This window comes from Nasonia vitripennis (genome assembly GCF_009193385.2).
Source record: "Nasonia vitripennis strain AsymCx chromosome 1 unlocalized genomic scaffold, Nvit_psr_1.1 chr1_random0002, whole genome shotgun sequence".
In the NCBI taxonomy this organism is placed as follows: Eukaryota; Metazoa; Arthropoda; class Insecta; order Hymenoptera; family Pteromalidae; genus Nasonia; species Nasonia vitripennis.
Window position 1 is genome coordinate 5955034 of NW_022279588.1, and position 27915 is coordinate 5982948.

General features: G+C 37.0%; 2 protein-coding genes across 8 annotated transcripts in view; one reads left to right on the plus strand and one right to left on the minus strand.

The window, feature by feature from the left end:
• Positions 1-27915, minus strand: part of LOC103318176 (sodium/hydrogen exchanger 5-like) — a 723013-nt gene that overhangs the window by 160777 nt on the left and 534321 nt on the right. For 2 of the 7 annotated variants that reach the window (XR_004345103.1, XR_004226475.1), the window contains exon 9: positions 23845-23941. The exons of the other annotated variants lie outside the window; for them this stretch is intronic. The gene's annotated coding sequence lies outside the window, so the exon portion shown is untranslated. The remainder of the gene's footprint in view (positions 1-23844; positions 23942-27915) is intronic. 7 annotated transcript variants of the gene reach the window in all.
• Positions 539-2032, plus strand: LOC100679237. Its single transcript, XM_031921778.1, has 4 exons — positions 539-788; positions 878-1307; positions 1380-1753; positions 1840-2032. Exons 1-3 carry the CDS (start codon positions 633-635, stop codon positions 1751-1753), a joined length of 960 nt encoding a protein of 319 aa, XP_031777638.1. The 5' UTR covers positions 539-632; the 3' UTR covers positions 1840-2032.

Consider the following 27915-nt stretch of genomic DNA (forward strand, 5'->3'; position numbering starts at 1 on the left):
ACGCGTTTAATTATTTATTACTATTATTATATATAAATTTCTGAGTTCCTTGTCTCGTTGTTGTATGGCTTGAAAAATAATTTTTTTGAAATGTTGCACATTTTGACCGTAAAGCGCTGCACTCGACGGAAATCGAATTTCACGGTTTTCTAATTAATTTTTAACAATTAATATTCCTAATAATTAATGAAAAATAAACATGTGTTCAATTGTTATTATTAAAAAAAACGACTAATTACGCGGTTTCCACAAGATATTCTGATTAATCCCATAATTGCAACATAAAACACCGGAAGTCTCCTAATTCCCGCGCGAACAAATGTTATACATTGTTTGTCATTAAGGAGATAGCGTCAGTCTTGCTTTCCTCTTCCGTGAGTAAGTAAGCGCATTGCTGTCACAATTACAGGACATCATGGAATTCAATCCATCTGAATCAAAGTAATCTTATACGAATATTACTTAAGTTTACTTATATTTATTACTTTATATTATTAATTACTTATATTTATACTTATTTCTTAACCCGCCATTTTTACTTTACGCCAACCTCATTTAATGAAAATCGCTTGATTTCTTTCAGGAAAAAGGGAAAGGGGAAGCAACCCATCCAAAAACCCAGCCTCTCACAAATGCTAGCTCTCGTAGACGTGATCGAGCGGCACCTGGAGATCGTCTTGGATCATCCTGGCGATGATACGAACCACGCTACCTGGGAGGTTGTGGCACTTTTTGCTAATAAAGCAGACGAAGACGGCGTTCAAAAAAATGGAAAGTCATGGAGAAAGGTTATTATAAAAACCATGTTATTATTATAATAAATATAATCATGTATGTGCTCATTGATTATTACGTTATTTATAATTTTTTTTTCCAGACTTGGTGCGATCTCATACTGTCAGCAAAGCAGAATGTTTATTTGGTTGAACAGAATATACGGCAAAATCCATTGCCAGATCACCACATGAAGGCGATACAAATTGTTCTACACAAATCTTTCTCAGCGAGACGCACTCAAGTACAGCAAAATAATGCTGTTGTCAGTCGAAGACTTTCTTCTTCTTCAGCGCTCAAGAGAGCAAGGATGGAAGGCAATCCTGCAGGATTTGGAGACGAAGATGGGCCATCAACCAGCAGTGGATACAGAAGTGCTACAAGTTACGTCAATCGACATTTGCCAACTGCAGCTTTGCCAACTGCAGCTCAACCGTCATCAGCTTGGAGTACAAATAACGCTGGAACCATAACTGCTACCACAACTTCCAGCTCTAACATATGTTCTAATTCAACTGCAGGCACAACAGCTGGTAAATATAAATTATTTAAATTATTTATGATAAGTCTTACTGTATAATCTAATCTAAAATATGCTTTTGCAGCAGCTGAAAAAAGTAGTGCTTTTATCAAAGCTTTTGACTCAAAAATAAAGGAGTTGGTTGATGTATTAGCAGCACAGTTTATATCCTGTTTCGAGCAGCAGAAAGTGCTTTTGCAAAATTGCTTTGCGAAGCAGAATGAACTGCTCTTGAAAATACAAACCAATGATTTGGTTAATGATGCAGCACAAGATGATGAAGATGAAGTGCCACTTCCGGATAACCCACAACCTTCGTCTCCTAGAAATGCTCCTGTAGTCGAAGAGGAATCTGAAGAAACTGAATATACGGCAAGTGGCACAGTTGAATCTTTTTTAGAAGATCATGGTGATGATGATGGTTTCATCTATGAAACTTTAGATAATGATTTTTATTAAGTAAATTTATTAAAATAATACTATGTAACAAGATAAAGTAATTATTTGTATTAATAATGTAATATTGATTTGTTTTCTTTTTGCAGATTCAAGAGAAATGCCCGATATGCCTTGATGTATTGACCAGACCAGCCATCATACCAAGATGTGCCCATGTGTTCTTCTATGAATGCATTTACGAGTGGGTCGATAAGGAGCTTGAGTGCCCATTGTGCAGAATAATAATTAATACTTTTGATATTGCTGAGTTGCCATAGCCTCACTTTAATAGTTTTATTGTAACCTACATTTTCGCATTTTTGTATTACGTTTTCTAATAATACTTTATAATTACATTTATAAAACTACCTATTTTTGTACTTTTTGTAAGTTTTGTAAAAAAAAAATCAATAAAGAGTGAATTGACTTGACTTAAAGAATAAATTTCATTTAACATTGTAATCTCCTGAAATATGCAGTAATAACTGCCGGCATCACGAAGTGCAAAATTTATTTAGCCCACTTAAATCAAAATCAAAAACATGCGCCCCGCGTTAGCGCATGCGTACCACCTTCAATCGCATATACGCTGCCAGTGTGTCGCTCATCAAGCGTGTCACTGCGCTGCGACTCACTGCTAGCGAGACACCCGACCGACACGCTTACACAATAAGGCCCCTGTTACAAGAAAGTTTTATTATTAATAATGAAGTGTGATCCGCGATTGTTAGTTAAGAACAATGACTGTATTCTAGTAGAATTTTGCAACGAGAGTGACATATTAGCTGTAGGATATACTTGCTGGTTGAGTAGTACAAAAATGAAAGCTAAGCGACGACTAGAAGAGCTTGTTAGAACAAAGGAAATTGTCGAAATATCCTGGCCAGAATGCAAAATTTCAACCGAAAATTCAATGATAAAGACAATGGCGAAATTGTCAAACGATCAATGGAAGCCACACGCAGTAAAGATTCTTGGATTTGGAGGTATGAAATTTTAATTAATATTATTTATAAAAGTAGAAGGAATGCTCTACAAATTTTAGAAGTTGTACATATATATATATATATATATGGGTGTGTGTGTGCGTGTGTGTGTATATAACGATTAATTACAGCAATTTATTTATTTAGATTGGACAACTATGAGCCAAGAGAATCACTTATTAGCAAGAACGTCCAGAGTACCACTAAAAACAATCGGCATGAAGTCATGAAAAAATCACTCAGTGACGAGTTTGTTACCGATAAAAAGAAAGCTGCTAGAAAAAATAATGATTCTAAGGAAACAGTAATTTTTTTTAATCAAAATCAGATATATACATTTATAAATATCAAAATACTAATTTTCAATATTACTAATACTCTTTTATGATAGCTCAAAACTTAAAAAGAAGTTAAAACAAGAACAATCTAAACAACGTAGTAGTTCTATTTTGGACACGCTGCTTCAAAAATCTTCAAAACATTTTAAAAAATTCCTAGTAATGTAATAATATTATTTGAACTTCTTTCAACAAAATCAACAGTTGAATTGTCTTTAATGGTCTATTGGCTCATTAATTTTTATAAAATGTAATTGAGTTGAACACATTTTAATAAATTGTAACTTTTATAACTTTTAATATACGAATAAATGATGAAATATCAATTGAATGTAATAAACTTGAATAATTTTCTACGTGAATGAAATCGAATAATCATCAATAGCACATATATTTAATTGACTTTAATATATTTGAATTTTAACTGATTTTAAAAAAGAAGTAAATGTTAGAGGGCCAATTGAGTCTAATAATATTGCATTAAATTGTTACCACTGTAAATTGTAACACATATATAACCATATAGCTTCGAAATTATACTAACTTAAAAGTATTTTAATGCAACCTTCTAGTTTTATAGCTTTAAACAAAGAAATACGAGATAAATTTGTATTAGATTTTAATAATTATTAATAATTTATGTTAATTTATTGTAATATGTAAGCACACGTGATATATAAAGTATATTGATATATATCAATAGATTAGAATATATATTTGAATATGGATCATATTTAACGTTAATTGATTTGAATATACTAATAAGGATGAAAAGTCAATTGATTTTAATAAACTTGAATTTATTGTTATATATACCTGATCAGCTTCTGCATATATGTTATAAAATTGTATGAATGTAAATACATTTGAATAGACATTTTTACCTCTAATAGTCTTTTAAATACATGCGGATTATGTAATTATATATATCACATATGCAAAATTGATTGATTATAAATAAGACTGAAATGAATTGATATAATAATTAATTTTAAATAATTACGTTGAACTAGCACAGTAATGCAATATATTTGAAGATTTTTATCGGATTTGAATAGGAAATATTTAGTAAATATAAGATGTGTACGAACTTTTAACTAATAATGCATAATGTTCTAAAGCACGTTCATCCAATATACCCTTTAAACATGGCAAACTAGAGATCAAAAGCCAAATCTTCAACTCGGAAGCTTTTGGTTTTGTTTTGCCGTCGATAATTCCTCTTCTTGGTAGCCGATGCACATCATGAGTGGGGGTCACTCTCATGTAGCGTTCTTTAATTTTCCTTAAGTCCTTCTTAGCTATTCGAAATTCGCAGTTATTATTTTTCCATACGTTGAGCATTTGAAGTACTACTCCGAGAATTAAACCGTGCATGTACTCGTAGGATAATGACCATACAATATCTATATGCTTCAGTTTCAGTAACGATGAGTAGCCCTTTACTCCTCGATATGGACGATTGCTTTCTTGTACTATAACTACATCATTAAGATGACTTTTATGCGTCCTATGAATAGAATCTTGATCTATTGTGTATCGAATTCCATGTACTTCTTGAAGGTATTTACCGAGCTGGTAACACCAGCTGCATCCGCAATAGCCGTTAAACTGTATCCTATTTTGCACAATAGGACGACATACACTATCAACTGATATAGCGGTAATAGAAAACTTGAATGTATAAATTGTAGTAACTTCTCTTACTGTAATACCGTCTGTATGGAGAAAATGCATTGTTGTTACTAACTCATCTAAGTATAAATTCATTAAATCACTTTCTGGCTCATGCTGTGTCATTAAAACTCCTGTTAACAAAATATATGTACATTTTAGCTTTGGTGATAATTGATTTAAACAAAGTAGCATGGGCCAAAAGGCTCTTTTTCCACTTTTCGTAAGAGGCGCGCCATTGGTAGTGCAGCTTAATGTTAACATATATTCATTGTCAGATTTCTTATTTTCTTGATGAGATCGTAAAATATCTTGTCTAATGGATCCTGTAAAAGTAGGAGCTTGATTTGCCTCATGAATATTTTTAAAGATATCATTTAGAATATCGTCATTGGGCAACAAAATTTCTAATTGATAGGGTAAGTCTAATGTAATGAAGTAATTTTCTGAAGCTGATGTTATAGCAGCTTGATTCTTACATTTCTTGCAAACTTTCATATATTTACTTTGTTTCTCTGTTGCATTTACTGAATGTATAACTTCACTTGAACATTGCATACAATAATAATGGTACGAAAGTTTATCATCTTGAGCTGAGAAGCATTTAGACATTACGTACTTCGATAAATTCAGTTGCTTAAATTTAGGACCAGCACATAATTTGAACATATTAGCTAATGCCATATAACATTCTCTTAATTTGATTTTGTTCCTATGTATTTATTTTGTATTTATAAATGTATATATTGTCAAAGAAATATGTTAAGCATTAAAATCTTCTGTATATTTGTAAAATCATTAATATTTTTGCTATTTTTCACAGGATCCGATACAGGATGATGTTCCTGCGAAGAATAACGACAGTGACTCAGTTATCTCAAGTGAGATAGAGAACAATTTCGGTAGTCCATTTGAAACAGAAGCTTCAATTTCAAACAACATAGTAAGTAGAAAACACATTTTTTAGAACAATCATCGAGATTAAATTTTATTTTATGGTTCGGTTTTCGACTATACAACTAGTGTTAATAACACTTGCAAGATTATTACCATTTAAAAATTTTTTTTATTGTTAGTGTAACTTTGTAGTCTATAAGAATATTATTTTAATGCTTCTAATTTCTGTTTGTGTTTCACTCACTTCGATACAGGAGGCAATAGAAGAGAATACGCAAGGCACCAACGGAATAAGCAACAATTCTCATTTAACTGGTATGTGTCAACAATACAAAACTACTGATGAAAGTACTGCAGGAATCACAACTCTATCAGGTTTCACGAGTACAGTAGAGGTATGTATAAAAAAATATTTCAAAAAATGGAGACTTTCATGACTATAGTTAGATTTAAAAAAATCGAAAACAAATTATAATTGTAATTTTATACTTTTTACAGGATTCTTTCAAGCTTGTTCATGACAGAACAATTGACTGCAGCTTATCTCTTTTGAAAACACCGGAAAATAAAGAAAATAGTCAGGTGCTGCAACGTTCAAAGAGCATGAGCAGTACTCCTTCAGCTTCACCTTTATCTTCGAAATCCGCAAATGTTTTCTGGAAAGTAAGCCAATAAAGTTTTTATTATTTTTTTTACTCCATTTTTCGTCGTAGCTTATACACAAGCCGGCTGCTAAGTTCCGAGAGCGAATTATAGAATCAGCACACGTAATCGCGATATTAATGGGCTTGTTAATAAGGGAGGCGCATGCATGATTCGAGGTTTTTGCTGATAATATTGTTGCATCGTGGCGTTATACGTATGGGTGTATAATGTCGTATACGTATAGTTTTCTTTGAGGTGCAGTCGCAGCGTTTATTCGACTTGTTCGCTCGATTCGACGTTTTTTAATTGAAACTCCGTCGAGTCGACGTTTTTTAATTGAAACTCCGTTTACTTCTCGAATCTCGCCAGCGCGACGTGCTCCAATTGCAAAAAAGATTGCGCAAATCAAATGCAGAAAAATCAAAGCATCTCGCGGGGACAATCCAATAACCCTCCGCCTGTCAGCCGGCTTAATCGAGTGATTCGAAAACGTCTCTTCTCGTGAAAACTTGCTGCAAACGGCGATACTGTATACGAGGGTCAAAATCGTCGCGGCTGTCCGACCAATAGCGCGAGGCGTATGTGCAGGAGAAAAGATCGAAAGTTGTTTATTTATTTATACGAGCACGAACGATGCTAAGCTCGTTCGGGGGCGGCTTTAACCATAATAATTATTATAATGCTGTATGTTTAATGGCGTCAGGAAAATGATCAAATGTTTCTATTATAGATACGATACAGCTATATAATCTTAAATTTAGAGTTTATAATCGTTTACAATTTTACAGGACTGGGAAGAACAAAATGTTAACAAAAAGAGTAATCAGAGGTTAAAATGTACGCCTACATCAAGGAAAGGAGAAAAAACCAAAGGAAGTCGAACCAATAAAACAAGCAGTACTGCATATTTAATGCAGGTAGGTTTTAGAATATGCACATTTCTTTACCTGTATGATAAAATTGAGCGTGCGAAACATGCATAAATTTTTGTAATATTTTAAATAATCCATCAGCTTTTTTACTTATTAAACAAATAGCAAATTAATAAATAAATTATAATTGCTGCAATACTTCTATTTTAGGATGATTTAGAGGATAGTGGTAGGAAAACAAGCGACCCAAAGCACTCAACTATTGAAGGCTACGAAAAAAAAAACAAAATGACTACTGAGAAAGCAAAAGCAGATTTAAAGGAAGTAAAACGTGAACACGAATCTCGGCGAAAAAAATATGAAGCTACAAAAAAGGAACTGAAGGTGGTGCAAAAAGAGAATGAACGTTACAAACAACTAAATTTTAATCTACAAACAGAAGTGATTGAAGTTTTTAAAGAGCGGAATGGTAAGTACTAATTGTATACACTGAGAAAGACAATGTATTCAAAAAATAGACTTTGCTGGTAAATGCGAGCAATACAATATTGCATTAAATTAACAGATTGTTCTATGATCTGTTGTAATAACATCACGGTTGAGTCTATGGAGTAATCTGTTAAGTTAAGGGAATATTTAATTGCTAGTATTTAACAGAAAAGTCTATTGCTTCTATCAAGTTTTTTCTCAGTGTACTAATAAAATATCTTTTTTAATAAACTGATGAGTAAAAGGAATCATTTAATAACATTAATTGTAGACATTTTTCAGTGGATTATTATTCAGGTTCGTTGTATCTGGCGTCACAATCGTAAGGGCCGATCCTATGAAAGTGTCAACTGCTTTTCCAGTAAAAATAAATGTACTACAAATTTATTATTACAATAGGTCGTACGATGCATGCTTGGTGCACACATCTGTAAGCAGATCATGCGGTTCGGTGTTTGTTTGTCCTGCATGGTTTACCGATTTTCATATTTTTATTCATATCTTATTTAATTCACAGATCATATAGCTTATTTTCTTCACACGGCGCGTAATGTGTACTGTATGCTCTGCAGGCAAAAAACAGCCTACACATTTGAAGCCCCTTGCAGAGAAAATTAGTATATATGCATCACGGGAGAAAAAGTGAAGAATCCCTCAGATAGCATTATTCGTGATCTGAGACATTTTTTACGTTTACTCCCTAGTTGGATAATTTACTATTTTAATGCATACCATTTTATCACTAATTGTTTATTTATTAAATAAAATGTCTGTAACCTTAAGATGAATTCATTATCAATATTTATACTTTCATACTTTAGCCATTTCATATTTTGTTTTGGAAACGTAGAAAAGTAAAACGCAAAATTGAAAAATGAACATTTTTCAATAAACAGTATGAAACTATAAATGTTGGTAAGTGTATATAACATAAAAGCGTACGGATTCATCTTCAACAAATTTCTTTTAAAAATCACTATGATTTCTAATTATTTTTTATTCTGCAATTGACCTATATATATATATATATATATAATAGTGAGGTTCAAATAATAACAGTAGTTGTATAAAAATACATTTTTTTAATGTTTCCTATCAAAATTACATTAATTTCATATATTTGTTTTTGCAGTTATTGAAAAGCAACTTACAGGTTCAACATCCAAAGCTACTGCTTCCACCGTAAATGCTGACCATAATTTTGTTCCCGTTGGTTACTACAAAAAATCCGATGATACGGTAAATTTATATTTAATTTTTATTTATTGTTTTGAGTTACTACAAATTAATGAATATCTCTTTTTTAGTTTCACATTGAACATGACGTATGGCTAAAATCAGTACAGTTTAATAATATCATGTACAACTCCAAAAATCCCAGGAAATGCGTTGGAAATACTTTGATTAGTTTATTTGATTTACGCACTCTTCTTGTCAGTACGGCTACCGGAAAGCTAAGTAATAATACCTTAGGCAAATTAAAAAAAGGAGGTGCTAATGTCGATACAAAGTGTCAGAAATTAGATCCATCAAAACTGGCTGCTGCTAAAGGTATTTAATACATTCATAATTTGTATACAAAGGCAGTATATACATTTATCATAACTCTATGTATCAAAAATTAATCGTTTGTATTCATTTAGCACTTTACAATTATTGGTTGGAGCAAGAATATGTAAAACATTCGAATATGACTGAAGCAATGTGTTTTCTAGAGATTACATCTTTTCACGATCATGTGTCCGCTGAAATCGCTTACTTAAAGCGCGATACGAAGTCAAGAAAAGGTTATTGTAATATAAAATTATTGATGCATCTTTATGATCTTTTTCTTATTATAATATTTACTAATTTTTTTCATAGGCGCACGGAGTTCAAAAGGAAAGAAGAGATCTGCTTTAACAGATGATACTGTATCATCGAAAAAGGCTAAGAATATAGATGCATATGAAGATACTATAATAGATTTAGAAAAATCAGCTGATCCATCGGACAATGAAAATAGTTAAGTAGGACCCATAGAAGATGAAAAAAATAACACTAACGATGATGACAACCTGGATAATGAATATAATGATGAAAACAATGAAACTCTTAAAGACCATGAATACGATAGTTGCAGCAGCACGTGTAGTGTAAGAGCTTCAAATCTGGAATCGTCAGAAGAAGAAGAATTTTAGATTTACTTTTAAAATATTTTCAACTACTATTAAAATGTTAACTTTTTATGAATAAATCATATTTCGTATGAATAACATGTTTTATGCATTTTAGATTCTATTGGCGCCGAAAATTTTCACAAGAAAATTCATTTCATATGCATCGATTTATAATTCAGCTGTCAACTTCTAAAGATATTCATTAATAACAATTTTTAAATGCACAATCCACTGTATTTCTTAATAGTAATATATAGACGTATAAAAATTAATTTATTCTCAAGTATTAAGGAATATTAAGAAATACAGTAAATTTTACATTTCAAATCAGTTAAATATCCTTACTGATATTAAAACAAGTTCAATGAAACTTCTAGTGATATCAATTAATTTTAATATAATTTTATTGAATTATATTAAAAGTTATTATAGTTCAATGAATAGTCTATTGAAATCAATTCATTATCTATTAATTCTAATTAAATTGAATGTATTTTAAATGATATTTCAGCAGTTGAATTTAATAACATTTAATACCTTATTTTTGTACTAATAAACTTCAACTGTCATTTTTATAATTAAGAAACACAATTAACAGCAATTAACTATTTTTGTATTGATTTCTATTGTCGACTTTTAGCAGGGATATGCACTCGTGTTTACTCGCGCAACAGCTGTCTACTCATGACGAGCAATTCGCTGCATACTTTGTGCTGGATACTTATGGGAATGACTGCCGGAAAATTTGAATCGCGAGTTTCGGAGATGTCGAAAGCATCATTATAAACGCAGATTCGACCCCCATAGATTAAATAAAAATGTTATTGACTATTCTATTTATTATATATTATTCTAATTTAATTCTTTATATGTTTTAGATGTGGCATTAACTAAGAAAGAATCTGATCAGCTAAAGTTTAATGCGAAGAAAACCAATGATATATTGCAAAGTTTGCAATTGAAGTGTGCAGTATGTGAAAAAAGTATCGAAAGACAAAGTGCTTCAACTATTAAACAAAATGTGGAATCGAGCACATCTGTTATGCCATTAAAGCAAAATGAAGATCAGCATAATCGATCAAGCCGAAGTAGCACTTACTCACCCCCAGTATTTTTACCAAACGTAAGAATTTTAATTATTGTTTTTAGTTATTTATAAAAATTAAAAATTATTGTTATTAAAAAGCAAATATTTTTATAGATTGAAAACTTATTTCAACATGACGACGAAAATACAGAAGATAACTCAAAATCTGGAGAGTCATTGGATGGCATCACAGAAAAATTGGAAGTTTTGAAAAAAGCAGATACGACAACGGAACCAAGTAATCATGATTTAGTTGGAACCCCAGGGACGCCAAGAAGACAAGATCGTGATTTGGCTAAAACAACAACAACGCCGAGACAGCAAGATCATCATTTAGTACCAAATGAGAACAATACAGCAGCTAACAATAATTCTGCTGACGAATTTTCAAATGATGAATCATCGGTGACGCTGAAAGATAATACGGAAACTGAGCGACAAAAAAGTACACCTGCGATTGAAGTCAAAAAGGAGGTCGAAACCGATGAAGCATTTGTCAACACGCCATATAAGGTAACATATTTTTAATTTATCTTGAAAACTAATTTTAAAAAGTAATAAAAAAGTATAATAAAATATTAGACAGTGCGATACAAAATTTAATTTCATATATTTTTTGAAAGGTTGATCTCGGTCACGGTGTCTATGTAAATGCATCTATACTGGAGAATAGTATTAGAAAAACCGACGTTCGCGAGACTATTCGTGACTTCGTTAGTACTCTATTCACTGATTTGGAATGCTCAAAGCATTCACTGAGTGGAAAGAAAGGTAAAGAGAGAGATTTAGCCAAACCCGAGTTAAGTAAATCAAAGCGAGCCGCAATCGTAGGTAAATAATAGTAATATTATAATAGCTAATATGACTATTTCCGAGGCACTTTTATTCATATAACTTAAGTATATTAATTTTTTCAGATTATGTTGCAAAAACATTTCCTGGCAAAAGCAAAGATGACATAAAAGCGTTACTTGATTCAATGCTAAAAAACAAATGCAACAATGCTACAAAAAAGTATACAAATTTTCATAAGAAACAAAAAAATAAATAAAAACTTCGTAGCTATATTTTACCAAAGTTTTTTAAAGATAAGTGCGTTGAGTATTTCATTTATATAAAAAAATGCTGTACGAACAGTATTAATTTATTGTTTTAAAAAGTAAGAAGTCTTTTACTTTTAGTTATACTATTATAGTTATAACCGATGAAAAATAATTCATTTCATTTTGTTTATAATTTAATTATAAGTATCAAACGTGTTCAAATTTCTTATTTTCTAATAAACAATAATTGACAAATATTTCTTACATCAATATTATGATTATTTATACTCTTTATCAGTCTCAAAGATAGCTCTACTATTTAATAGAGCTCTCGATTGATAAGTCCACTGTGAGTAACGCTCAAATCAAATATAAAGTTGAGAGTAACTCTCAAATAAAACGTATTAATAGAGTAACGCTCAACTGAACCCTCAAATTGACAGTTACTCTCAACTTGGAAGTAACTTTCGAATGAGGGTACGAAATTATCGTCAATTTGAGAGTGAATAGTTGAGAGTCAATTTTGAGAGTTTTACTCTCAAATTTTGGAAGTATTTTTCGTAAGGGTTTGGAAAATTATGGCACACTTTGGCACACTTTGGCACACAATCCATTTCCACTACGGGATTTCTTAAAAATACCAGAAACTGGATAATTGTGTTACGTATAAACTCAATTAAAACTTATATTTACTCCTATTTGTATTATTTATTGCAAAATAAAAGGCATTGCTGGCGAAGTACGTGTCAATCTATTGAAGAGAATCGTTCATTTTAAATATATATAGGTATGTACATGTTAGGCAATGCAGCCACCTGCCGTGGGCCGTCGCCCGTCGGTACATAAAAGTTATATATATATATATATATATATATATATATATACACAGATTACAGCGTCGGTATGAGTAGATCGCGACAAGGAGATATATGTAGGTGCCCCACGTTAGGTGGCAGCACCTCCCGACTGCAGAGAGAGAGAGAGAGAGAGAGAGAGAGAGAGAGAGAGAGAGAGAGAGAGAGAGAGCAGCCATGCTGCGAGCGAGCGCCGACGCCGAGTAGAGTTCCGCAGACCACGGTACGAGTCGGTCGAGCTGGAGAGAGAGAGAGGAGAGAATAAAGTGATTTTCAAGAGAAGAGTGTCCAGTCTCTAGTCCAGCCTACACGTCCTCTTCCCACATTGGTGACCCCGACGCAGGCTTCTCAACGACGAGTCAACGAGCGCCGACGAGAAGAAGAAACGCACATCTCGGCAAGTCTCTCCAGCCGCGGAGTCTTTGTCTCGCACGTCGCGAACAAAGACATTTTGCGATTGCGTCATTCTTCACGCACATCGCACACTCCCGTGTGCACGCTGGCACGCCGGTGCACACGCGGAGCACCATCGACAACCAAGTCGATCTCCTCGACACACGTCTTTTCGTGTCGAGAGCGGCAGCAACTAGTCCTAGCGACGCGCCGCCATTTTGAGCTATACGCGCGCAGGCACGCCGGCGCGTATAGTCTCTTACACACGCCGCAAGGTCAACTCAGCGCCGCGGCATATACAGGTTACAAACTTTAATTCCATAATCTTACGTTTCCTATCTAGGAACTTTGTGATTTCAATCATTTTCCTCTTTTATCAAATAAACAAACGACGATAATAAATAAATTCAAGCAACAGGCTCCCTCGCAAACAGACGCTGTTGCTTCCTCCTCCCGGACGTTGGTTCACGCAGGAGGGACAACACGTCTTTTCCGAGAGCCACGTCGTTTGGCAACGCAGCGTAGCGTTAGCCTTTGCATTTGCACCTAGCAATAAGTTAATTTAGTTGGCGGTTGAACAAGTCTTTGCCTTGCTAATGTATGTACCTGCGAGTACACTTTAGTCTATTAATAATTTTGTACGGCTTGTTTCAACGTAGAGTTAGGCTGGTCGTTGCACCCCACCGTTTATGAGCGATAATGAGTCTAGCTTACAATTAAGGTCGGGCAAGCTAGTCCCCAAGACTTTCCTTCCTATTTCGCGTATTTCAAGGTCAGTCAGAAGACCCGGGAAAATGTCGTTATTCCACTCTCCAGTCAAGACAACGAATACAAGTACCAGCAACGAGAGCACTCAGGATGCCACCACGAGCGACAGCCAACCAAGTATCTCTCCATCGCTCACCACCCACGTTAATTCGGGTTCATTACCGAGCACTTCGTCAAACACGATTTTTGACTACGTAGAGGTTACAAATATGGCAACCGGCTTTGGCCTGCAACCTAACGGTACGGCAAACGCTTTTCAAGATGGCTTTCGCCAGCCACCTGGCACCTTAGCAGGAGGTTTTGACTTCAGGGGAGTGAGCCAGCGATCAAATTTTCCAACTTCAACTTCGTACTTCTGGCCCTCAAGCACCACTAGCACTATTACCAACTACACTGGTGCCACCAACAAAAACAGGCACTCAGACGGCCAGCGACGAGCGCCTAATGCCGACCAAATCCTGGAATCGATCGACCAGAAGATTGACAGCAAAATGGATGAATTTAAAAGGTACATGGAGGAATGCTTCGCCTCGTGGTCGCAGAAGCAACCCACGGATTACGTCATTGAAAACAAGGCTGTAATAACAACGACCTTGACCTTCGCTAGCTCGTCACTGGCAACGATAACAACTGCTAGCACTACCTGCTATAGTTCTTCCAGCTGGACGCCCAACGTCTTCGGCAACATTCCCTCAACTGGTCACACCTTTCAGCCTGACCTGCCTTTTGCTTCACGTAGCAATTCAGGAGCAGACTTCCAACAACGAAATCAGTTTCAAGGAAACTCCATGCTTTGACAGCCACACTGCCTTCCAACGGTACCAAGCATCTACAATTCTGGAACTTCCACAAACACGATCCTCAAGGATGGTTCAAGCAATTGGAAGATCTGTTCTTGACTCACAACGTCCATGACGACGAAGCCAAATTCAACTTCGTCGGCACACGCTTGAGTCAAGACATTCATCACGAGCTCCAGTACAAGATGAACACTCTTGTTAGAGGCTGCAAATATGAGGAACTAAAAAAAATTCTCACGGATAAATATGCTGAGACTCCGGAGCAACAATTAGACAGGCTTTTCAAAGGTCTGGAAATTGGTTGTAAGCGACCATCAGACTTCCTCGCTGAACTGCTCAGCCTAGCGCAGGACCGAGTGCCCAGAGATACAGTAATTTCGCTCTGGAAAAGCCGTCTTCCAGCACAAATACGACTAATGGTTTGGAACTACAAAGAAGAAGCAGAACTTGTCAAAAGCGCAGATATGGCCTTCGACATCCTTCAACAGTCACACAACATCAATGCTTTGAAGGACAATAACCAGCCTGCCGCCTACCCGATCGACAAGTTCGAACAACTATTAGCTGCACTTCAGAAGACAATCAATCCTGAACAGCAAGGTCGTTCTAGGCCAAACAAGCATCACAACAGGTCGCGTACTAATTCAAAGAATAGACGCGATTCGACCTCGGGCAGATCAAAATCCAAGCCGCGCTATTCCAACAACACAAACTTTTGCACCTTCCATCGGAAATTTGGCAAGGAAGCGCGTAATTGTCAGCTGCCGTGTGCTTGGAAACGTGGCCCCGGTCAGGAATACAAGATAAGGCAGCCAAAAGAAACGGACAAACAGGAAAACTAAAGAATCCTGCTGTCGAGGAGACTGACAGCCGGTCCAACCTCACCGCACGTCTCCACGTGAGAGACAATCTCTCAAATGAAGTCTTCCTGATAGACACCGGCGCGGACATTTCCGTAGTCCCCAAGCCAGACAATTGGCAAGGTAAGCCAGCTGACCTCAAGCTCTATGCGGTCAATGGCTCTACTATCAACATTTATGGCGTCAAACGTCGCGAGTTGGACGTTGGCCTACCATACAAAATCGCTTGGAACTTCACCATAGCGGATGTTCCGCATTCAATCATAGGAGCCGATCTCCTGAAGCATTACCATCTTCTGCCAGATCTCAAGCTCAAGAGACTGGTAGATGGAAATCAGTTTACGCACGCTCCCGCTTTCGTCAAGTCAGTGCAGCCAGTGCAAATTTCCTTTTTGGCTCCGAACCATAAATACGCACACATCGTGAACAAATATCCCCAAGTCTTTGGCCCTGACCAGTTCAGAACGGTCAAGAAAAGGGGAGTTTTTCACCACATTGTCACCAAGGGCCAGCCAGTCTCGCAGCGAGCCCGTCCTCTCGCTCCAGCGAAGCTCAAGACAGCGAAGAAGGAATTTCGGAAATGGTGCGAGCTGGGCATCTGCCGGCCTTCCAACAGTGCATGGGCCAGTCCACTTCACATGGCGCTGAAGAAAAACAACCAATGGCGTCCTTGCGGCGACTTTCGCAAATTAAATCTAATCACAGTCCCGGATCGTTACCCGATTCCGCACATGCATGATTGCATGACCTTCTGCCACGGCAAGAAGATTTTCTCGGCCCTAGACCTACGCCAAGCCTACCATCAAATCCCGGTAGCACCAGAAGATGTGCCCAAGACGGCAATAATTACACCTTTTGGACTTTATGAATTCCTAGTTATGACTTTTGGCTTTCGAAATGCCTCACAAACCTTCCAGCGTTATATTCACTCGGCGTTGGGAGACCTAGACTTTGTCTTCGTCTACTTAGGCGACATTCTTATCGCTTCCACGTCTGAAGAAGAGCACCAGAAGCACTTAGATATAGTGCTCAATCGCCTCAACGAGTACGAGCTGCAGGTAAACCTGGAGAAATGCAGTCTCGGGGTTTCAGAACTCGTTTTCCTGGGTCACCTCATCACGCCTAACGGTTTCAAACCTAACCCAGAGAAAGTTAAGGCGATTCAAGAATTTTCATTACCACGGGCCATCGAAGAATTAAGAAGATTCTTAGGTCTTGTGAACAGCTATAGGCGTTTACTCGCGCACGCTGCCGAGACACAACGCCCTCTTAATGAATTCTTGAAAGGTGCCAAGAAGAAAGACAAACGCCCAGTTCCCTGGACTCCGGAAGCTGAGGATGCTTTCCGCAAATGCAAAGAGGATCTCATCAACTTAGCTTTCACAGCTTTTCCCAGTGAAAACGCTGAACTGCGCCTCATCACAGATGCTTCCGATACCGCAATGGGAGCGGCCCTCGAGCAACGCTCGGATGATGCCTGGCAACCCTTGGCATTCTTCTCGCAGAAGGTCTCTCCTGCGCAAATGAAATACGCCACTTATGACAGGGAACTAATGGCAATTTATGAAGCAATTCGTTACTTCCATCACTACCTTGAAGGAGCAGAATTTAAAATTTATACGGATCACAAGCCTTTGATCTACGCTCTTCAACAGAGCCACGACAAAATGCCAGCAATTCGCTCTCGCAGATTGTCATATATCGCCCAGTATAACACGGAGATTCTTTATCTCCCAGGGGAGGAGAATGACGTTGCTGACGCACTGTCAAGAATCAACGCTTTCACATCTCCTGCATTTTTCAACTGGAGTGAACCTGAACTCTTGGCTGATCCACAAGTCAGGGAAGTCCTCGCTAACATCAACGCTTTCAAGCTGCCAACACTGTTCGATGCCAAACAACTCAGCGAGGAACAGGGAAAGGACGAAGAGCTAAAAGAAATTCTGCAAACGCCGGACCACCCCTTAAAGCTGCACAAACTTACGTGGGGATCCGAGCACGCAGCATTTTACTGCGACATCTACGAGGACGTCATTCGTCCATACCTTCCCAAGAAATTGAGAAAGGAAGTTTTTAACAACTTTCACTCACCCTCGCATCCTGGCGTCAAAGTCACAACCCGACTCATCCACCAGCAGTATGTGTGGCCGAACATGAGTCGCGACATCGCCTCTTGGTGCAAAGCGTGCACAGCATGTCAGCAATCTAAAGTGACCAAACACAATAGCCCAGGCATTTCATTGCTCCAGATGCTAGATTCGATCACGTCCATTTGGATCTCGTAGGCCCCTTCACCCACAGCAACGGCTACACGCATCTCCTCACCATCATCGATCGCTACACGAGATGGCCAGAGGCAATACCAATTACTGATACCACTGCGGCTACGGTAGCTCGTGCTTTTCATGACAACTGGATCTGTCGTTACGGTTCACCCACGACGATCACTACAGATCAGGGTGCCCAGTTCGAATCCAAATTGTTTTCAGAATTATTATCGATCCTAGGAATCAACAGGATCAGAACCTCGTCGTATCATCCTGCTTCCAACGGCATGGTGGAGCGTCTCCACCGAGACATCAAGTCAGCTCTCATGTGCCACGGAGACAACCAAAACTGGGTTCGTTTACTGCCCACAGTCATGCTTGGACTACGCACGCGCATCCGTTTAGACACCGATGCTAGTCCAGCGAACCACACCTTTAACATAGATAAGGATGGCACTGTCAAAACAGTCAACATTGAACGGGTGAAGCCGGCGTTCATCCTGCAAGATGATCCCGACGGCACTAAGGACCGACCACTCCTGAACCGATCAGGATTCCTTCACCGACGGATATCAACCGCGTTCAACCAGCAGACGACACACGTCCAGCACCCCTCACCACTGATCCGGTGGATCACCCTATTCCTTCCCCACAACCTCATACACCCAAACGTACGAAGTTCGTGCCGAACATTTTAAAAAGGAATAGGCATTCGGACTCGATTCTGTTACAAAACAAGACTTCTAAGAAACGAATCTCTTTCGCTCGTAAACCTCAAGTCAGAACGTTCGTTTCAGAAACTCAACCAAAGAACAAATTAGATTTAGTATACATTGTTAACACGTTACGAGAAATTTTCTCACGTTAGTCAAGCTCATTTGCGCTGGGGTGTAGCGACTAAGTCCTCTCACGCTCTTTACTTATTTAATTTATCTAATAATCATTATTTAAACGTCTAGTCATGGACAAGGTCAGAGAAGCTCGAACACAGCTGCAGGCATACAGAAATGCCTCTTCCGATGAGCAGCTGCGTGCGGATTGCTTTCGAGTTGATTTAGACCTCGAGCAATTCGAAGTCTTCCTTCAGCAAGCCCTCGAGCATCGCGAAACACGAGCACTCACCACCAGATACGCGAGTTCGTCAAATTTTCCGGTCATCCAAGATGCTCAAGTTTCTCAATTGTTCGTTAACAACAAACCTGTATTGCGACTTTTCCTGCGTGACATCCTGTATCGCGTTACTAGGAAAAAGCTCTACGAATGCTTGTCAGCACAAGGGTGCACCGATTTTTCCATAGATAGTCTTAAGAATACAAGAAAGGGCTCCGTCGCGGTCATTTCTTGCAAGTTGCTGTCATCCTCATGCGCTATTGAGATCAAATCTTGTAAAAAAGAACTGACTTTCACAGATCCTAGAGGCAGAGTCTCATACATCAAAACGAGACCCGATCAATTCACTCAGCAAGAACCTTTACCGAGCACTCAGTCCGCATTCAACAAATTAACGCTTCTACCCACTCCTCTTGTAGACATTTTACAATGTGGAGATGTGATCAAACGCTTAGCTCACTATCTTACTTACAATAATTTCCTAAATCTTTACACAGCTTGCCATGATGACCCCCAATTCCATGGCACAGCACTTCCATTCGACTCTTGTTACGATCGGTACTCTCACCCCAATGGTCTGAATAGAATGCTTAAGGATGTCAATAACTTCAAATTCACTAGTATTTCATTCAATACTTCAGTCAATATAATAGAAATTCCGTTTATTAACAAATTGTTATGGCGCTGCGTCAGCCACAGGCCCATTCCCGACAAGTATCTTCGTCTGCGCGAAATGGACTTATCAGCTGTCACTGTCTCTAAGAAAACTTTCGATTTACTCTCGGACAGTTTTGCAATAAACAAACTCACGTTGGGCAGCACTCCAGGTGGGTGCGACGAATTTCTAACAATAACCAACTTAGAATCACTGAACTTTGTAAATAACAAAAATTTATCGCTTAAGTTTTTAACCAGAGAAAAATGCAGTTCTCTGCGTTCTCTATCGTTTAACAACTGCCAAGAAGTGACCATCGAACGTCTGTTCGACTTCGTAAAAAACAATACACACCTTGCAGAATTAAATTTCTCAGATTCTCAAGGTAGAAAGAGACACACAGTCGATCTTATTATGTCAATTTTCTCTCCGTCCAATGTTACTGAAGCATTTAACTTCAATTATTCAGCTTGTAAAGTATTCCGTACTGAGTTCCTCGAGTAGTATTCTTGCGTACGAATGCTCTCAGGACACTTAATCTCGAAAACAACGACTATTTCAAAGATTTTGTTACAGACATCATAGACAATGCGCCAAACCTAGTTGAGTTGAACTTATTAGGATTGGACTTCAATTATCCGTTACTTCTTTCAAATTTACCTCAATTACGATCGATCCGGATGAATTACAACCACCATATTGTAAATGCACTCATTAGTGCTGGTCCTAAACAAACCTTTGAAGTATTCATAAACAATGCGTGGGGAAAGAAAAGAACTCGAGTAATCAACCTAGCTAACTTAGCTGGAGCGATTCACGCCTGCGAACAAATAGATTTTAAGTTTGTTAACTGTCGAATCAATGTTCCGACGCACGTTCGCCAAGATCTCGCTACACACGGCGTTAGTCTACGAGCGTTAGACAATACTGTTTCTTTACTAAAGACTTTGTAAATACTTTAAGTTCATATTAATAAGTTCATACCGCGAGTTGTTACCATTAGAATTTACACAATCGTTATATTGTAATCTCAGATTCTAATATCTTTAGTTTTAATCATAACTTCTGTAAACGCTCTCCAGCTACTGACACTTCGCAATCACAAAAAATGTTGTAATCTCTCTCCGTCATAATTTCATTGATCAAAATAATAAAAATACTTTTCAGTTTTTTTTTTCCTTTTCGGGGGGGAGTACTGTAGGTGCCCCACGTTAGGTGGCAGCACCTCCCGACTGCAGAGAGAGAGAGAGAGAGAGAGAGAGAGAGAGAGAGAGAGAGAGAGCAGCCATGCTGCGAGCGAGCGCCGACGCCGAGTAGAGTTCCGCAGACCACGGTACGAGTCGGTCGAGCTGGAGAGAGAGAGGAGAGAATAAAGTGATTTTCAAGAGAAGAGTGTCCAGTCTCTAGTCCAGCCTAGACGTCCTATTCCCACATATATTTATATTTTTTGTCCAGTATCGTATGCTTATGATTGTAGATATCACATGTGCACAAAGTTCAAATTTTATTTTAGAAATGAATTGTTCATGCATGCATTTATATTGTGGCATATATGGTAGTATAAAATATGAAAGTATTATTAAAAGAAAGAGGGCATATACAGGGTGAGTCATTTTAATCTTTAATCTCAATTATCTCGTTGGCAAAGCATGCCAGCGAAAAAAGTTTCGGATAAAAGTTTTAGGATTTTTCCCTGGCTATCTGATGATGACCTTGACAATGTCATTGAGCGTGACCTTCAAGGTCATTTGAAGGTCAAGTCGATTTTTCAAATAGAAACCCCTACTTTTGGCACCAGAAATGGAAAGAGCGGGAAATTTTACGTTTGAATATGACCTTGCCTTGACCTTGAATTCAATGGTCAAGGTCATTGGTCATGCCGATAACAGTACAACTGGTTAGTTGAACTTGAATGCATTCAAGGAGAATAATGTTACCCACAAAAGTTTTCAGTTTTCTCCCCGACTGACGAATGGTCATCTTGACCCTGTCGTTAAACAGGATCTTCAAGGGCATTTCAAGGTCAAGTTGATTTTTTGAAATGGAAACCCCTACTTTTAGCCCCATAAATGAAAAGAGAGTGACATGCGTTCAAAAATGAAAAAATTTTCAATATTTCCAGAAATTTTCAATATTTTCTAAAATTTTCGTAATTTTTTCAGTTTTCAAAAATTTTCAAAGTCATTCCATTATTTTGTATTAGTGTCAATTTTCAAAATTCTTGATGTAGTTAAGTCATTCCATTATTTTGTATTAGTGTCAATTTTTGAGAGTGAACTACTCTTAACAGTTATGTAGATAGCAAATTAGTGCAGAAAAGCTTAATCGTGTTTTTTACTTCTTGTAAATCGATAATTATTATTGAAAAAAATCTGTTTCCCTGTTTACTGGTCTGTAACAAATTATTTTCATTTTGATCATGGCTGATTATGGTCCCAACGAAATCGTTGATATGATCATGATTTTGGGAGAAAGTCGAAATAATTATGCAGCAGCTGACAGACTTTATGCTGAACGCTATCCCAATAGGAGACACCCAAGTAATGTTACTATTCAAACCTTAACTCAGAGAGCTCGAAATGGAGCTTTTGTTCGTCAACGCCGTCATCATGAATACGACGAAAACGAACCTCGTGTTATTACCATTCTAGCGATTATTCATCTTGATCCTCACATTAGTACTCGACAAATAGAAAGAGAAATAGGTATACCTGAATCAACAGCATCCGGAATATTGAGAGCGAGAAGATATCATCCTTATCACATAACATTAACACAACAGTTAACTCCAAATGATATGATTTTGCGAGTACGTTTTTGTCGATGGGCAATACGAATGATTCAACAAGATCAAGACTTTTTCAGGCACGTTCTTTTTTCAGATGAATCAACATTCAGAAACACTGGAGAATTGAATAGACATAATTGCCATTATTGGTCAGATGAAAATCCTCATTGGTTCAGGCCCATAGACAATCAACACCGCTGGAGTGTTATGGTCTGGTATGGAATCATCAATGGCTATTTGATTGGTCCTTATTTCATTGAAGAGAACGTGAATGGGGTAAACTTTTTCAGATTATTTCGAGACATTTTACCTGAATTACTAGAAAATGTAGACCTAGCCACAAGGCTAAGAATGTAGATCCAATTAGATGGAGCACCACCACATTATGCACGCATTGTTCGTGATTATTTAAACACCCGCTACAATGGTAGGTGGATTGGGCGAGGTGGCCCAGTTGCCTGGCCCCCTCGTTCACCTGATTTAACCCCTCCCGATTTTTACTTATGGGGATATCTTAAGAATGTTGTTTATGCTCAACGGCCAACAACGCGAGATAATATGATCGAACGCATTCGTACAGCTTGTGCAGCAATCCCTCGAGATGTTCTACTTAGAACCCTAAGACAATTCAGAGCTCGACTTGATCTTTGCATCCAACAAAGCGGCGGTAATTTCGAACAATTAATCAATGGTTAACTCCAGTTAACATTCCATAAAAATACCAAAAAAATAACAAAAAGAGAAAAAACAAAAAAAACAAATAAAAAAAAAATACAAAAAATATAAAACAAAAAACAAAAAATGGGATACTAAATCCTTTTGACAACCTCCTCGATGGTGCATCCTGGGTTCGGCTGATGTCAAAGGTAATTTCCGCACAAAAGATGATTTGTTTCCAAAATCACATGTTCGAACGTAAAATTTCCCGCTCTTTCCATTTCTGGTGCCAAAAGTAGGGGTTTCTATTTGAAAAAATCGACTTGACCTTCAAATGACCTTGAAGGTCATGCTCAATGACATTGTCAAGGTCATCATCAGATAGCCAGGGAAAAATCCTAAAACTTTTACCCGAAACTTTTTTCGCTGGCATGCTTTGCCAACGAGATAATTGAGATTAAAGATTAAAATGACTCACCCTGTATATGTATTTAATTGAATATGTATATATAGAGCTTATAATCTCGTGATAGCAAATTTTAGTAATTGCACCCATATAAACTATTTCTAATTTATATATAATGTTATGCATGAAACAATAATCAACAATTATATACTTACACTTTGCTATATTTTATATTTATAAAGTCTTCCAAAAATCTGTATGATCAATGAGTGAAGACGAACACATCAGTATTATAATGAGTAATGATAGTCTGAATTCTATCTCTGATGATGAACAAATGAGAATCAAAAGGTATAAGCATTACCTTGATGCAGACTTTAAGAACCATGAAGTATCCAAGCAAACCCGTAGAAAATTATTTCGAAAAAGATTGAGCACCATCTGCAGTTCATCGTCTGAGACTATTACAAATCAGAGTAAGTTATTGATGTATATAAATATATTACCATCTTTATCATTGGTACAAAATTAGATGTTTAAAGCCCAAATAGTCCTATATAATTTTCTAAAAGTTCAAGATTATAAATGATTTCATCAATTGCATGAAGGGCTGGTCAAGCCTGGGTTATAAACCCCCCAAAAAAACAATAAAATATAAATTTTCATATGATTTTAACGATCTCCATGAGCCAAGGATATACCACTGTGAATTATATTATAGCATCTAAGACCTTTGGCAAAGGCAAACTGCATATTGCTTATACCATAAAAGACGGGTAAAAAAGTCCAGAGCTAGCAATATGCAGCTTGCCTTTGCCAAAGGTACTTAGGTGCTATAATATAATTCACAGTGGTATCCCTGGCTCGTAGAGATCGTTAAAATCATATAAAAATTTATATTTTTAAACAAGCATTAGCTTCTATCTCAAATAAAATATTGTTAATATTTTTTCTGCTTAAGTGTTTATGTTACATAATCGAAGTCCTATATTTATTTATATATGTGCATAAATCATGAGTTTCGTACTTTTTTATCTGCTTAATGCTACGACAGGATTTCTTAGCGACCAGATAAAAAAATTACTTAAAATTTTAAAAAGATCATATAGACCTTTTTTACTCGTTTTCGGCTCGCAAATGCACTCGCCTTCGACGCGTGCTAGTATAGGCTGTACTGCAACTCGTATTGTAAACTCCATACTCCACTTTATAACACTGCGTGGCATAAATCCTGATTTATGTCACGCCTATGAGTGGCATAATGTACTATTATATACTTGGTACACAATATATTATTTTGTAACACATGCACGATTTTCGCCATCGTACTTATTAAGCGGGCGTAGAGTACTCGTTTTTTTCATCGGTGGGCAAAATAAGTTGTCATCGAGCAAATAAGGCGGAAACGAGCAAAAAAGTCAGTTTGTTCAATTATTTTTGCTGGTGACAAAATTTTGCGTTTTTGAGTCATATTTTGAACTTTTTTAATTTTGTATAATTCTACGCTTTATAGCCATGAAAAATGTGAAAATTCATAAATGTGCGACACAAAAATTATGGTGTACACCAAGGGCTAAGTGGACTTTTTAACCTTGTGTGGTTTGCAGTACTCGTCTACGGCTCGGAGACGCACTCGTACTGCAAACTGTATACTCGGTCTAAAAATGCCCATTGTATGCCCTTTTGGTTTGATCTCCCGCCAATCGGTAATAAATTGCTATTTTTGTCCCTCTATTTACGGAGGTCAAGAAAACGCGAAAATCGTGCTCGTGTATAACAACAAAATTTACAAATCTATTTATTTAAGTATCTGTTTCCTGTTGAAAAGAGTCGATAGTAGATACAAGCCGATACTTTTATCGACTTGAACAGTGAAGCTTAATTGCATTCCTTGTAGCATTAAGACTCGATAAAATGAGATCACATTTACAATTAAAATTGTTTATGACACGCTATGGCGTAAACCGTGATTTACCGCACGCTCATGCAAAAATGCACTCGCTAAATCTCGGTTTACGTACGTTGTTTCATGAAATATCGTACGATCCCTGTATGGTAGAAAATTCACCAGTTTCTGCACAGAATTTCTGATCAAATTTTTTAAAAATAAGATTTTTTTAGAAATTCTGTTCAGAGTATTTCCACAATGTTTAAATGAACCTCATGTTAACATTTGTTGACCCGAATTTTTGTCCAGAATATGGTGAATTTCCTACCAGGGGTACTATACGGAATTTCACCTTCCTAGGGACGATAACGTCCTCACAAGGTGAAACTAATATTTTCCACGCTAGTATCGCAATATACTATTTAATTTCAAGAAAATCCTGAGTCTATTTCGATTTTAAATTGCACTTTTTTGTAAACAAATTTATCAACTAGCATCGATCTTATCAAATTTAATCAAGTTTCAATGTAAAAAGCGCAATTAATATTTACTGTTTAAGTCTATCTATAATTAAAAGCGATCTAGGCCTATATAAGTCGATACAGGTCGATATAGATTGACAAATCTCTATACGTAAAATTACGGTTGAAATCGATAGAATTTCAAAATGATCTAATGTCTATTGAATTTAATTGTAATTTTTTATATAGAATTTTATCTACTTGTATCGGATTTTATTAAATGGTAAATCTTATCGATATCTATCAGTTTCAATCAACTTTTTCCAGCAGGGCAGATATTTTGTTTTAATTTCCTAAAAGATGCTATAGACGATAGTGAAAATAAAAACGAGAATGAATATCAGCACCAAATTGAAAACGAAAGCCGTGAAGGTGAAAATGAGATTGAAAGTGAAATTGAGGATGGATGCGTAATCAATGATGATAATGATAATGAAAGCAATTGTGATTATAGTGATTGTAGTAATTCTATTGGTGCAGATGGATATAAAGATAGTTTTCTCGATCGATTAATGTTTCCAACCGCAAATTTGAAGGTGCGTGATATTATTATGATGACTTTTGCACATTCTTTACGATTCCATTTGTCTGATGAAGCGCATTTGGAACTTATTAAAATGTTCAAGCTCTGTGCTGGTAAAGACTTCAACGATCTTAATTTTTTAAACACATGATGTCAAAATGTTTCTCATTAGAACAAGAACATGTAAGGTATCATTATTATTGTAAAGAATGTTCTGAGTCAATAATATACTCCGTAAGTGCAACAGAAACAGTTAGGAATCGAAGTGTTTTATGCAATAACTGCGAGCAAAGACATATAATAAAAGCTCTTACTCCACATTATTTTGTATCTGTAAGTTTGAGGCACCAAATGGAAGAATTATTAACAAATGAATTGATTTTTAATGATATTTTAAAAAATGTTTCTCGATGCAACACACCAGATGGTACAATTAAAGACGTGCACAGCAGTTTTTTTTTTTTTTTTTTTTTACGTGGCATTTGGAACTCGAAAGTTCATCGCCTCATCTACGCAAGCCTTCCACGCTGCCCTATCTTGTGTCAAGCCCACCCAAGATGCACCTCTCCGATCGACACCCACCCGTCCTATTTCTACTAGATCCGCTTTTACGTTGTCCTCCCATCTACGTCTAGGTCTACCTAGAGGTCGCGTTACCATCGGCCTGCCCTTCGTGACACGCGCTGCCGTACGGTCGTCTCCCATTCTCGCTACGTGCCCTGCCCATCCCAATCTGCGCGATTTTATTATTCTGTTAATATTTGGTGACGCGTACAGATTGTGTAACTCATCATTGTGTAGTCTCCTCCATTCCCTGGTTTCCTCATCTTTCTTCGGCCCGTATATTTTTCGCAAGACTTTATTTTCAAATACCCTAAAACGGTTGTCCGCCTGCTTAGTGAGAGCCCACGTTTCGCACCCGTACAGAACCACCGGCAGTATTATTGTCCTGTATGTTCTTATTTTAATGTTTTTAGACAACAGCCTCGACTTAAGTAAATTACTCACGGCGTAGAAGCAAGCATTACCCGAATGGAGTCTCTTATTTATTTCGACATTAATCTCGTTTCTATCATTTATGGTCGTACCCAGATAGCTGAATTCGCTAACCTTTTCAAAAGTAAAATTCCCAACTCTGAGATCTTCCTCCCCTCTGCAGATGCCTAGCTTATCCACAATCATGTACTTTGTTTTTGATTCACTCACTTCTAATCCTGTATACTCCACCACTTTTATGAGGATTTCCGCGTTTCTTGCTACTGTTTCCCTACAATCCCCCAGTATATCCAAATCATCTGCGTAGCCTAGTATCTGCGTTATTCCATTAAGCGTTGTGCCCAGCTGGCTAACCTGCATTTCTCTAACGGCATACTCTAACGTTAAGTTGAACAGCACCGTAGAGAGCCCATCCCCTTGTTTTAAACCATCGCGTATCATGAAGGGTTCTGATACATTACCGCCTACTCGGACCTTTCCCGTGCTTCCGTTCAGACATATTTGAAT